The sequence below is a fragment of the Haliaeetus albicilla genome, chromosome 2, assembly GCF_947461875.1.
Source record: "Haliaeetus albicilla chromosome 2, bHalAlb1.1, whole genome shotgun sequence".
Taxonomy (NCBI): Eukaryota; Metazoa; Chordata; class Aves; order Accipitriformes; family Accipitridae; genus Haliaeetus; species Haliaeetus albicilla.
Genome location: NC_091484.1, coordinates 36,737,977 through 36,752,860, shown reverse-complemented (window position 1 = coordinate 36,752,860; position 14,884 = coordinate 36,737,977). Strand labels below are relative to the sequence as shown.

The following is a 14,884-nucleotide window of genomic DNA, read 5'->3' as shown; positions in this document are numbered from 1 at the left end:
AATCACTTAGCTGTCTTTTTCTTCATCCCAAAATAGATCCCAGTCAAGACACAGCCAGCATATATTTAGTAGACATTAGCCATGGAAAATGCAGAGGAATCAGCCTAGTGCAACAGTGAGCGGAGGGCAGTGGGGATAAAAAAAAAAATCTTCACTTTACACTTTAGGGAAGCATAGTTTTTCAAGACATGCTGTCCATATACACACCCTTAGTACACACATGCCCTGATAGTGAAAAGATAGTAACAAAAAAACCCTTAAGTTTTCACCTGAGTCCTCAGTTCTCCCCACCTAAAAGCAGACCTCAGCTAACATCTTCAGTAGTGTATCTGTACTGTAGAAGGAACAGTAGCAGAGGGAAGAGTAGGTCAAACAGCAGAATTCCAACACACATCACACGGTGGTAATTCCCCCTTCCTCTCTGCAGCCTCTGCCCACATGCCTCATTCACAGGAACCTCCGGTTTGTTTGGAGGAAGACTCCAGAAAGTCTGTTAAATTGGAGCAACAGTTTGACAATAGGTGCCCAATCTGGGAACTTCTGCTGAAGACTCTCTTTTAGTTAAAAAAAAAACTTCCAAGTCTGTTCTTAAGTTTAAAAATATTTTGGTATTTCAGGTCACTGTCTTAGCCATATTGCCAACATGACAAGTTTAGATGCCTTCCAGCACAACTACATCTTAGGAAAAATATCAGTACTCCTTCTGTATCATTTGTAGAAAATTTAAACTTTCAATGAGATTGAATAAGTAGACAAAAAAAAAAAAAAAATCAACAAAAACTGAGTCACAAGAAATCTCAAAAATCACAGTGGGAATCTGCGGAAGAAGACAACACACCTATACCTCACAAAATACCATGTACTGAGAGAGTTCAAAATGAAGATTTGAGTAAAGTCCTACTCTTCAAGTTGACACTCTGTTCACCAAAAATAATCTTCAGTGCTGAAGACTTGAAAGAGTGGGAGAAAGGGGAGGTCTATCAGGTACACTACGAAGTACAAATGCAGGGGCAGAGTGTCAAACGCTAAGGAAAACATAAAAGTAGCTTTTAGAAAAGTGGATGCTGAAGGAGGATACAAGATGATAGAACAAGGACAGCATTGCGAATACTTCTGCTAAAATGGGACTTGCTAGAATTAATAAGCCGGGGGTGTTTCAGGGTTATGAAGCACTTCAGCATTGCCAAAATAAAACAACTTGTGCCAGTATACCCAAATAGGACAACCCTTCCATTACATAGCTTTGAGTCAATTTAGTTTAAGGCACTGAAGTAGGAAAAACAAAAATCTCCATTCGAGCTAACAGCCTTTCCTGGGCAGAAGTCACAAGAGCATCCAGACTGTCAGATACGACACTACAGATCAATATTCCGAAACGTTACTTCAGGCAACACAAGGTGTACGAAGGTTATAAAGCTCTACTCATGTGACACTGGACAATTTAGAGACATAACTGTAATTCCCATAAAGCACAAGCATTCACTCTTTTTTACACATTTACAAAAACGGAATAGCCTTCCTGCTGTACAATCCTGGCACTGTTACTGGAAGAATAAAACATTTAGTCTTCTCTGTAGATAAAGAAATTATAAAATAACTATGAGCCATACTCCAAAGAAAAAATGATTGAAAAGACTTTAGAAAAGTTTTCAAAAAACTTACATAAATAGTCATGCTGATATGTAACTAAAATAGCTCCATCTACTGGTTAAAATACACATTTCCTTTGTCATGACATGCTCTCTCTACTGAAGCAAATTTAACTCCCAGTGAAACAAGGAACTCGGAGAATGCCAAGCACAAACCAACACAGACTCTTAAACAGATAATCCCTTCTAATAATCATTGAGATATGCTGGCAAGGTAGATCTGGGATGCTTGCATAATCGATGTTTATTCTCAGTAACACAAAAAGCAACTTCTAAGATGTCAGGATGGACTTTTTAAATGCAAATGTTGCGCTTCTTTAAAAATAATGTAATATTGTCACCTACTGCTAATTGTGCAAAAGTAAATTTAGAAATACATATTTATGAACATTGTAAGATCATCTGCAGAAGAATCAATAGTCTCACTTTTGCATTCAGATATTTAGTAATCTACAGGGTTAAGTAGCTTGTGCTGCTTTTCTCCATCTGCTTATTTACAAAAACCTCACTTGAATTTCACTATTTATATCACTATTTCAAAACATTAGCTAGACAGCTATCTTAATTTTAGCAAAAAATTTGAAATGTCCCTAAACTTTATCACTCTAGAATATGCTATCCAAAAGCATGACAGTATTCTTTGGAGACCTTCCCTAGCTAAGTTCAAGTACATTCAAGTTAGATACTCTGTATTTTATCAATCACTAGTTATAGAGCAGCTCTATTTACCAAGTACTACTTCAGGGCCACTAAAGATCTTGTGTGTCAGATATCCTTGTGTAAAGGATATCAGTATTCAAAAGCCAACAGCCACCATGGTGACTTGTCTAAAGTCACCTACAGAAGCAGATCAATCACATGGATACAAGGCAACAACTACTCAACTGAGTATACCCAACAGCAGATAAAACTACTGCAGTGAAGCCTAATGAAAGTTCTGAAGTAACACATCAAGTTTTTGACAGCCATGGTAACTTTTTAAGAACTGAAAAAGACTGCCAGCACACACACTAGCAGCTTACAGTACTCCAACCCAAAGGTGATCAGTGACATTGCTCATAGCCCCCTGCACGGTGCAAGTTGTACAAGGTATGCACCCTACCCAAACAGCAAAATACAGAAAAGCAGCTTGTCTCTCAAGTCACAGATTCAGGTCTGCAAGGTTGCCAGACTAGTAAAATTCTCTCTCATCAGGGCTATTTAGCTAGGGCACTGCCACACCAGTGTAACTGTATTGCTTTAACTTGCAGAGAGCATGTGTTCTTCAGCCAGATGCCATGAACTCATGGGGGAGGAGAGTTCCCTGCACAGTCCTCAGTTATGCAGTACAAACATACCCTCAGTTACCCTTGTCCAGCCATAAAGGGAAAACACCAGTTCAAGCTTACTATGTTCATACAAAAAAAATTTATACGTACCAGCATAAAATTCTTGGCGAGACCTGTCATTTGACTTACCATCACAAAAGCCACATGTCAAATAAGGTGGCCAATAATCACACAAAAGAACACTTTTCACTATTTAATTTCTAAAACAGTAAGTCATCCAAGATACATGGAAAGATATGAAGCAGTCAATTCTGTAAAACTTTGTTCTACTGTACTGATGCTAGTTACATTCTTACATATAAATTACCACCAAGGTAAGTCAAGACTTCTAACATATTTTAAAAGGAATTGTTTCAATAACCACCTAAGAGAAGTACTACATAGCTAGACAGTTACAAAGCTATCTGAAATGCAGTAACTTGGACCAAAGCCTAGTTCAGAAACCATGTATTCCAGTCTAGCTGTCACCAAATACCTGGTTCTCCCTTGAAATGAATTAATGAAAATGAAGTCATATTTAAGATTTTTCTTGAAAAGAAAAAGCACTATTTTTGATTATTAAACTGTTGTAACTACCAGCAGATTCTGACAGTTGGGGTACTTCTCCTCAATTTGTATATTTTTTTTACTTCAAGTGGTTCTGACATCTGTTACCCTACTCCTACAAGCCTTCAGGGGTTTTGTTATGGATTTGAGAAGTTGGAGTACCAGACACTACCCTGTTGCATTAAAAAGATGCATCAGTATAAAGGAATGGACAGACCCCGTTGAGGCAATGATGTGTGTTGAAGCGGGCTGTACCCAAAAGAGTCTTCAAATGAAGCCTGAAGTGAAAGCCTGAAGCTGTCACTGAAACACAACCACTGTTGAACAGGTAAGTCTAAAACTCACCTGATAATGTGCATGCACAGCTGTTAAAAAATAAAGTGGTAGCCAACCACGTAGCCACTTCAGAAGAAGCACAGGGACACTAATGCCCTCTTCAATAAGATATGGCAGACCACATTACTTTAATGCTTTGATTAGGAAAGCCAGAAGTAGAGGCCTGGAAATACGCCCTTCTCCAACAAGAGCCACTTTCAGTTCTATTACCACCTACAGTGGAATAGCGATAAAACCAGATTTGTTTCATTGAAAGAAAAAGACAACACAAAGAAGGATAAGCCCATCACTTAGACATACTGCATGGTCTACGACCTTGTGAACATTTTATGATATACATGACGTAGTATCAAATACTAAAGAAAAAAAAGTTTCCACCTACTTTTTTTTTTTCAGATAACATAACATATTTTGAAAATATTACCTGCAAAATACCTATAAACAGAACTGCAATACACATTCCTTTAAATGCTACTTAGGGCTGTTGCAAAGAAACCCACCAAACCATCTGGTAACAAACACCATAATGACAAAAGTTAGAAGCTACAACCAAGATCACTGGTACACAGCACCTAGCATTTTAATACCATCACTGTAACTGTCAAAATCACCACTGTATAGAAAGCAACATACTAACATGCTCCACTCCTATTTAAACAGAAAAAGAATGACAGTAAGTAGCTATTGAGGGAAGAGGAGAAACAAGACAAGCATACAACAGCTCCCCCTTATACTCACAACCTCCAGCTACTTTCAACTCAGACTTCCTGAGGCTGTTGCTCATCCATTTACTAACCTCAATGTTACCTGTTTTCCAATGCTTGTCCAACCTCCCCTTAAGTCCACAAAAACTTCTTGTGTATACATTGTGTAGCAAGTATACCTGTGAATTCCCTACACTGAGTGAAGAACCACCTCCTTTTGTTTGTTCTGAACCTGGCACCTAACTCTGATTTGACTGTGTGCCTCCTCTTCCATCTTCACCTGCTCTCTCCACAGGAGTTATATAGAGCCTTAATATCATTGTCCCAGCTTCTCTACTAGGCTGAAAAGTCCTAGCCTGTTCAATCATTTCTCATCCAGGAACTAATTCGTATCTCATTGCCCTGCAGTGAACCTTTTCCAATAATGATGCATCTTGTCTAAGATGAGGGGCAGAACAGCTTACAGTATGTAAGGTATGAAAGAACCATGGATTTATGCAGTTACATATCTTTTTCCAATTGTATTCTTTACTCATCCCAGATGTTCTGATCATCATCTGCTCTCTGGCTGCAATAACTATATCAGGCACTTGCTTCATCTCCCTCTTCCAACTTTCAGGTACACACTGCCACCAAGCAGTCTCCTCAAAATACCAACGTCCTAAACACTCGATGATTCTGTTCTTTAAGACTGGACCTAAAATACAAAACAAGCGAGGTTAAGGGGTGTTTTATACTTTTGATGAAATAAATCCGGGGGGGGGGGTGACTGACAGAGGTGCTCCTCCATACAAGAAGCACCAGAGCTTACTTATTATATAGCTAATACTATATAAACACAGAACCACCTAATTTACCAACATTGGAGGAAGAAGAAAAGGAAGCATTAGGGAGTTCGGTGTTTGAGCATGCCTCTGTATTTTTAAGCCGCAGCACTTCAGTTCTCAGATTTGATTCACACTTTCTACAAAGTCCTTTCATCTTACTGAGACATTTATTTCTGAAAAAGCTATGCACGGGTAAGCAGTTTCAGCAAGCTCTACTAGCAGGAAGGTGGCCTGTACTACCAGAACCACAGGATTAGAAAAACTAAGTCAAGCTGTACTGTCAAAAATACTTGTATTTTGGATTAAGTAGCTTTCATGTATATAAAATTAAACCTCTTGCATACAAAAACCACAACAAATCCAACAGTGCTATACTATGTAATTGCCCAAAGACCAGCATGTCCTGTCTTCTCTTTAAGCTATTTATTTCACATGTCTTCCCTAGAATTTTTTTTTCTAGTTCCTACCAATCTTTCCGCTCTCTCACTTTTCTAACCATTTCAGTTTTGTCTCAGCTGCAGTTACCTCCTGAATGCACTTCAGCACAAAAGTCAGGCTCCTGACTAGGCGTTGCTGTTACGAAGAAACCAACTTGAACCACTCCACTGAGCACCTCTGTTCAAAACACCTACATCAAAAATGACCATGCGGCACTATAGCAGCTTATGCGTCTGTCCCAAAAGCCCCTAGTTAATTTCTGTTTCAGCAGAACCTAAATGACTTCTGCCTGGCCTGACAAACTGATTTCATGAAGTCTGCAATCCTCTTTTCATTTGGATTCACCTGAGGGCAACCATCAGCACCTTCCACTTTAACCCCATACACTTGAAGTCCAAAGCTTTTGCAACTTGCTCCATACAGCCCAGCATCTCTTTACTAGATGGGAGTGTTCTCCTGCCAGCTAAGAAGAGATACCTCCTACAGAGAGACAAAGTAGTTTTAACATGAATTAAATCTATCAAGCAGTCTGCTCATACCAAGAATTATCTCGAACAAGCTAACATGAATTGGGAACGTGCCTTTTTGGGACAGAGACAAGAAGGCAGAGAAGCGGTCTAGAACAGATCTACAAAACCTTTACTGATGAGCACATACGTTAGTTTCTGAAGCCAACATAGAAAGACTGTGATAATCTTAAGGAATTTGCAAAATTCATGGAACTTTGAACCACTAAGTTACCAACGCTCCTGTTACAACAAAGGAAAGATACACTAAACATACTGATGTCACAGGAAGCTAGCACTTCAACAGATTGCCAATTTTACCAAACACAACTGAAGTCTCTCCTTGAAGAGTAGCGGAAAGATGATGAAAACTCACATGCTCTCATTCAGTGCTATTTCTCCGTCCGCCGCACCATTCTTTGTGTCACAAACTACACAACCCTCCTCTTCAGGCACCGAAAACACGTCGCTGTGCAACACCTTTTTGGAAAAGGCCTTGAAGGGGAACATCAGAGTGAGGGCTCAGAGGCTCATTAACAAAATCCAGACCTTGAGTCATCTGAAGGGAGGGGAAATTACAACTCTGGAACCACATGTATTTTTCAGTAGCACAGGAAGTAAGGCTACACATGTCTGCTTTACTTAGCCACCGGCCCGGGAAGGAAATGAACCCGAGCTCCGTAGTTTTATCCATCTCCCCCCCACCAACGCTCCCGCCCCCCCAAAGACGAGAAAGCCGCTGGGGAACCGTATCCACCGCCTGACCCGACTCCGCGGCCGGGCGACATGAGGACGACAAGGGGAAGCTCGCCGCTTGCCATGTGTGCGCACTTCTCCCTCGCCCAGGAACTCGTCAGCGAGCGGGGCCGGGGGCAGGGAGAAAGGCGAGGCCAGGGGCGGCCGCGCCGCCCACCGCCGCCGGCACAAGCCCCGCGGGGATCTCACAAAGGAAGGGGGGGGACGGGGCGGCCGCAGCCGCCGAGCGCACGCCGCGGCGGCGCCCGGAGCTCAGCGGCGGAACAAAGGCTCCGGCCCCGCTGCCCCCCGCCCGCTCGCCGCGGGGGCGGGCGGGGGGGGCGGCACGGCCGCGCGCACGAGGCCGGCCGGCCGGCGGGCACACCTGCGCCCTCCCGCCTCGCGGCGAGAGGGGCCGGGGAGCCCCGGGCGCTCAGGTACCTGCGGCGCCGCCGCCGCCGCGGCCGCCGAGGGGTGGGGAGCCAGAGGAGGGTCCCCGCCGCTCCCGGCCCCGGCCCCGTCACAAAAGGGGAGCGGGGCGGCCCCGCGCACGAGGCGGGAGGCGCTGCCCCGCGGCGGCCCTTTGTGCGCCCCCCAGCACCCCACCCCCGCGTTACCGTGGTGAGCAACGGTCTCATCTGCTCGCCCGCCCGCTCCTCTTCCATCGCGGCCCCGCCGAGATCGCCCGGGAGAGAGACGCGGAACGGGAGGCGGACGGCGAGCCGGAGCCGGGGCCGGAGCTGGGACGGGGGCTGCGCGGCTGGCTGCCTGGCGGAGGCGGGCGGCGCTGGTGCCCTCAGGACGGGGCGGCCGCGACTACTCCGCCGCGCCGGGGGCCGAGCCCAGACCGACTCGGCGCGCCCGCTCCCCCCGCCCCGCGCGCGACCGGCAGCGCCACCAGCCAATGGGAGGGAGCGCAGCGCCTGGCGCGTCGACGCCCCCGCCCCGCCGCGGCCCCCCGGGGTCTGGCGCGGCGGGGCGGGGCGGGGCGCGGGGCGCGGGAGGGGGTGGCGGCGGCGGCGGCCGCACGCGGAGCCGCGTGGCGGGCTGCCCCCGCCGCGCCTCGGCCGCCTTCCGCGCGGAGGCCGGCCGTTGGCGGGGCGCGCCAGCTCCGCCTGACGGAAGGGCTCGAGCCCCGGGTTGGCGGGGCCGGCGGGCCCCGCGCGGGCGGGCCGCGGGGTCGGCGGAGAGCGGTAGCGCCGCCGGTGAGGGCGGCGGTTTGACGCTGGCCTCGCGCAGCGCCCCGTGCCACTGGCTGGTGGCTTCTGCCAACGCTTTTACCGCGCCAGCTGAAGTCTCCCATGCCAGGTGCCTGCCTCGGGCTGGGGTTTTTTGGAGAAAAGTAACCAAAATAATTCAGCACTTCCAAAAATAACATTACTTGCCCTTGTATAAATATTCCAACAGTCCTTTATTCAGCAGGCCGGAGGGGGGGCGGTGTCAAGGTTGTGCTTTTGGCTGCCTCTGTAAAGCCTGGCTCCAGTACAAGTTTTTAGAAAGAAGCAGCCGTTTACACGTGTCTAGCAGAGGTAACTTTAGCCTTGTCTGCTGCCCCTGTGAAGACGGCGGGCGCCCTCCTGGGCACGCTGGCGTCTAAAGCCCCCTGCGCCGGTAGGACCGAACACGCACACGCGCAGCCGGCGAACCGTCCTTTCACGCTTCCTCCGCTTGGAAATCATCACCCTTGGCATCGTCACCCTGGGGCTTCTCCTAACTACGCCCACTCCGGTTTGGGGGGCAGGGGGAGTTGTATGCTGTTGCCCCTTCTTCCACCCTGAAACGCTGCCTGGCCAGACTAGAAGGCAGCCCTTATTTGCCCAGGACTTCTGGATGCAGTTGTCAATGAAGCTCTAATCCCATAAATGCAACGAGTCGACATGCCCCGGCAGGGCAGACATGCCACACAGCTCCACAACACGTGCGATACAGCCAATACCCTGGACCGCTTTCAGGATGGTTTGGGCTTAGGGCTTACTTGTTACATACAGCACGGGAACTCTGAAAGAACTCTGAAAGTCCCAGCTTGTCTTCTGAAAGTGACACAGTCCGGATGGGTCACTTGAAGAGAGGCACAGAGATTTCAGGATCAGACTGGAATCACAGGAGATGCAGTGTAAAAGAGAAGGCGAGCTGACGCAGATGTAACACGGTCGAGACAGATCAAGGCAAGGGCATCAGAATTAGTCTGGGTCTCAAACAAGCCCCCTGAAATGGAGACGAGAGAGCTGCTGGTCTTATCAGTAGCTTTAGAAGCAGCAAATGAAAGGAACGCGTGCATCAGCAAACACCGTGCTGGACTAACACTATAAAAGGAGGCTCTGCAGAGCCCGCAGACAAAAATGTAAACCTGTCTGCAGAGGCAAACCAGGCCTCTCCTACTGCCTACCAGCAGGAGGCTTAGCACAGCTTCAGAGACCCGCTTGCTTTGGAGGCTGGCCACAGGACAGCAAAAGGCTCTCAACCTCTGCCTGAGCGTGGGCAAGAAGAGCTGGTTGGTGACCAGTAGTCCTCTCTGGGCTTTTCGGGAGAGGCACTGGCAGAGACAGGTGAGTCTGCAGATGAAAAGAGCTCACTGTTTCTCTGAACAGAAGCAGGTGTCCTGGAAGGAACTGCAGGTGCACACTCTGTTGGATGGCACTGGGCACAGATCAATCCTGGCCGTAAGGCCAGAGCTCCTGACCCATACAACTCGGAGGAAGCTTTCAAATTAATGACTTGGCATGGGTCTACACCAGGTCACTATAACCTGTACTTTGAGGAACATATCATTAGTGTAAGCTACACCTGCCTAGTTGCACTGAGGAGAGGAAGTAAGGCAAGCTGCATGGAACTGGTTGAAGTGGGAGTAATCTTAACACGTTCTCCAATCAAAGATTATGACCTGGATCAGGTCTGAGCTGAGTTTGAACAGGTAATAGACAGAAATAAAGCACTGTGCACAACCACCACAAAAATAATAACCTCGATATGAAGTGCCTTGATATACCTACAGTATAACTGTGACTTATTCTGCCCTTTCCTCTTCCAAAAACAGTACTGGCAGAGTTTCAACTCAGATAAACCATTGAAAATGATCTCACACTAGACAGCATGGGTATAATGCGGATGGATTGTTACTTCAGGTCCCACATGATTAGTGCTAAATAGGTGTCTTGGGAGGCAGATCACAGAGGTCCTCCTTTGACATTGGGATCAATACAGCCCATCTTCATGAGCATAGAACTTCTCCATTCTCAGAGGACTCAACCCAGAGAACAGTAATATCTAACGTAAGGACTTCCCATAATGTGCAGTAAACTACAGTATTTGGTGAGGTTCCTCAGGGGACAGCAGACAGAGTGTTTCTAAAAACTCAGCCAGAGAAGAATGTTTAGTCCATCAAAAAGGAGCCTACTGACATGAATGTCAGTTAGGTTTTTGCATTAAAGGATGTTCCTTTTCCATTATCCTCTTGATCTCTGAAGCAGGATCTCTGACGAGATGCTCTTTTCCCTGGCATCAGAGAATACCCAATAGACAAATCAAGGCTCAGTAGGTCCCAGAATTCATTCGTCGTACTTCCTTTGGCACACTATACTGAGAACAGTATCTCCAGGTGAACACCCAGTCATTTGCTGAGCTGAAAAACTTGTTTGTTCACTGCATTCCATCTGGTCACCGTAGGTATAACTATAGCAGAAAAGGCCAACCTAGCTTCCCCATGCCATGCTGCCCGAGTGAAAAGAAAGTGATGCCTCTGTTCACATCAAGTTGACCAGAACTTCATAATGTTCAAAACCTACCTTTTCCCAAAGCCGTTATTGAAATAGAAACAGGCCAGCTTTGTGCATACAAGCAAAAGTGCAACTGTCACTGACACACCAGATGACATAGGAAAGGAGATGGATAGGGCTTGTGTGGCACTGAAGAAGTGGATCATCAATATTTTTAATAAGATAATGTACCTGGTCCACCGAGAGTGGCCTGATGGTGCTTTTCGTCCACTCCTCTTCCTCCCTTTCCCCCCTCTGCCCCCACACACATTCTCGGACATGGATGGAAGAGGCAGAAATTGTTGGATAAGCCAGATCTCTGATTAGGAAATTGCCTGTATCCTTAAGGCAGAGCCATCAGTGTTGGCTTTACCCTTTACTCTCCTGCTCTTTAAATTTCTTGCCAACTATATCAGGCACTCACAGGGCTCAAAGGAAGGAAGTTAGGGGCTGATAAAAGCGCCTTCCATCCAGCCTGACACCAGCATCTGATCCACTCCAGTCGTCAGCTGCTCTGGCAAGTATGACCTCTGGCAGGAAGTTACCACAGACCTCACAAACAGGATTAAAAGACAGTGTTTGATGGCATAACTGCAACAGCCATTACCTCTACCAAAGCAGACTCTTTCTCAAGGTTTTTGTCTGTTAATACTGGCTGTTCTTACAGGCTGACACAATATCATTAATGAAAACATTGGCAGCTTTAACGGTGGGGAGTACCTGGTGCGGGTACTCACAAGAGGAGATTATTTTGGCAGCAGTAGTGCCCCTAAGAAGAGCCGTAAGAATGGTGAAGGAAGAAAATGCTAGAAGTCAGTATTCCATAGTCCTTGTTACCTTTTCTCCCCAGAGAAAGCAGAAATTATTTCCAAAGCCAGGACAGGGCCTCAGACTGAGGAGCCACCAATGGAAAGATAAAAGGAGAGAGGGGCTGAGGGGGAAAAGAAGATAAGGGGAGTGGCCCTTCTTTCTCACTAGAGCATCTGATGCTGGCAGAAGCAAACATAAATTCAAGAAATGAAATCACTGTGTGAGGGGGAGAGGGATGCCATATGCAAACAATTGGTTCTTACAGCTGCACTAGAACAAAGAACATTTAATAGGAGTAATAAAAGTCAAACAAACGGGATAAGGGCAAAGAGACACAAATAATAGTGCAAACAATCACAGGTACACGGGTACAGAAGGCAAAAGAAACACCTGGGTAGGGTGAGAAGACTGGCTCCAAGCAAAGAAGTGGAGTAAGCTTGGGGAGAAAGATGCTGATGTCTTGGGGATCAAAAAGGTAAGTATCAGATGTTAAAAGGGGGTGGGGGGAAGAAGGGGTGAGGAAAGAAACACATAAAACTAGAGCTGCAAAAGGAGAAAGAGGCATTCTGGCCTAATGCTCTTAAAGACAAAGAAAAGGGTCTAGGGAGAGAACAGTTCTCTGCTAGGATGCAAAGTATAACAGAAAAACTGAAGAGTCTCAAGACCCCTGCCAATGTACTTTCTACGTTACAATTTAAAAAAATGAAACTTTCTCCTACCTAGTCAAATAAACTGCATTCTTTACATTCTAGGTACCTGTTTGCCAGGTTCAGACTGCAAAAAAGCCAAAGACATTTGCAAGTAAAGCCAGAAGATATTGCATTTTAAAGATGAGTGTTATACAATACTTAACACTTAAAAAAAATTACCAGTTGCAGCAGTCTAAAATTGGATACTGAAGATTAGTTGAAGCTCTTGACATTATTTGGCTAGCCATCTGCAAAAGAATAAATACCCCTTCCCATACTTGTGAAAGCTGTCATGAAAGTCAATGCTTACAAAACAATCAGACACGTAAAGCTGAATACTAGTAAAAAGCACAGAAGAAAAATAATAGTTTCACCCCCAGAGCAGTAAATAACAAAAGTAATAAATACATCCTAAGTCTGCGCAACTAAGATAATGAACAACCTCTCAGTGTTTTAAGTAAATGCTGTCATATTTTGTGTGCTGAATGCAGTAAGAATGGTCTTGTGAAAAAAAAACAACAAACTGAAGCAACTGTGTAAATGAACACCATCTCACAAGGCACATGAACAACAGGGTCGGATCAAAATTAATAGCAACCTGCATTCTGGCAGATCCTAAACTAAGATTTACAAGTGTTGAGTGCTTGTCTCTGCACAGCTTGTGGGTGTATTATTAAATGCAAAATCATGACTAAATATTTATTGTATATTAATATGGTCAAGGATCAAAGTTATTCTTGTTTCTTTCCAGAAGATTTATTGTTCTATGCGGTTTTTAAATGCTTATGAAGAAATAATCACAGGCCTGAGGAGTTCATAATCTAAAGCTATGAAAAAAAAGCAGACTAGAGGACAAGTGCAGCATGTTTGAGGCATACCAAAATTACCAAATTCCAAAGTTGAGGCGTAATCAATACCTCTCCTAAAACCACTTCTGTTGTGATTGCCCTCAAAAGAGATTTCAGTGTAAACAAAACAGTGATGTCACCATCATTACAGTCACTAGCTTGAATGAGTACAGGTTCAGATGAGTAAAGTAGGTTTGAAAGGTATATAGCAAGTCAAGACAGGTTACTTAGGAAATAAAATCACTTCCACTTCATTTTCTCTCCTCAATTCTCCTGTCTTTCAGAAGATCAATTGTCTTTATGTTTCTTTTTTCTTCCACATAAAGAGAAAGTAAAATACACATTTTAAAACAGATATGTGTTTGAGCTGTTACATAGTTCAAAAAGAGTTTTTAGTCTAGGGAAATTTGTTTCAGTTTGTCTTTAAAACAAGAAAAGAAAAAAATCTGCTTAATCATTTTCTGGTATGTCACAATACTGAAATCAGTACAGACCTTTGACAGAAGGAAAAGATTTACTAGCTTCAGTGTATAGAACCTGGCCATTTTGGAAGGCATGGTCAGAGACTATGAAAGGTCTCTAATAAACTACCAAATGTGTTGATTGTGTGTCTATCTATTGCTATTTATCCCTCTTTAGTACCAGCTTTACTCATACACAGGACCTACCTTGTCCAAATACAGTAACACAAATAAGGAATTCGGCAATCAACAGTAGCAGCAGCAGACTTTAAAGAAAATTTTCAGTTAAATTTCTATGCATATGAAAATATATCCAGCTGATTTTTAACACAAATTTGTATTTCTTCTCCCATCCAGCTTGTGTGCAACATCTAAAATGCAAGAAATTTCAGCCCCCTATATAGAAAAGCAGTGAAATCCATCCTCAGACTTAATCATACATTTAACGCTCATTGGATCAGGGTGCCAGCTCAGCGTCATCGTGGCCAGCTTACTACAAGAAGAGGCCTTCCTGACATTCCACCTTCACATTGTTTATCTCTACGGTAGCCATGATATTTACTTTTCCCTAGGACAAAGAAAGGAACAGCTGTTTAACTTAAAAGACAACATTGGCACAATTTAGGCTGGAAAAAGTTTCTAGACACCAGCAGAATGAAGGTCTAGGGATTCCTTTTGAGACAGGTCTATGGCAACCTTAAGAAAGCAAGAAACTACTTAAAGATAGACATTGAAGTAGTCATTAAGGATTTTAACATGTAAATGCCTGCAGTAGGAGAGGACTCTTCCAATAAAAGCTTCCAAGAAGTTCTTTCCAACCCTGTAGTCTCACACATTTCACAGCTGCACTTGTTCCTTGTTATCTATATAGGCTCTCAGTGTAATATTTTAACCTCACCCATGCAGGCCTTCATTTCATCAAAATAATCAGCACCCTTTATTACAGCACTGCTTAGCCTAAAGTCCGGAGTTTAACCTTCAACCCCTTCTTCAGCCAGGGAAGAATATTAAAGATTAGTTAACTCCTGTAAAAAATTTTCATATGCACAGAAGAAAGATACCAAATAAGCACCAAAGATACTCACATATCCTGGGTTCCAGGTAGCTGAGGTAAATTGTGCAATATGGGACACCAAATCTCTTTTCCCATAAGGCTCTTTAGATGATCATATTCTTCCCACACAATTTCTCTTCCATCACCCCAGGGAGTTTAATCATACCTGTTGTGATGAAAAGCCAACTTCTAAATGAGTTT

At 44.6% G+C, this 14,884-nt stretch overlaps 1 protein-coding gene across 6 annotated transcripts in view; it reads right to left on the bottom strand.

Annotated features, from left to right (window-relative positions):
• The window catches only part of SLC4A7 (solute carrier family 4 member 7), a 96,724-nt gene extending 88,827 nt beyond the window's left edge, over positions 1-7,897 (bottom strand). For 3 of the 6 annotated variants that reach the window (XM_069771032.1, XM_069771025.1, XM_069771036.1), the window contains exon 1: positions 7,687-7,896. In XM_069771032.1, the coding sequence (XP_069627133.1) occupies positions 7,687-7,734 (48 nt within the window). In that variant the 5' untranslated portion in view covers positions 7,735-7,896. Of the gene's footprint in view, positions 1-7,686 lie in introns of all 6 variants that reach the window. The other 3 variants (XM_069770993.1, XM_069771010.1, XM_069771050.1) reach the window with 2 other exon arrangements.
• Between the last annotated feature and the right edge of the window lie 6,987 nt (positions 7,898-14,884).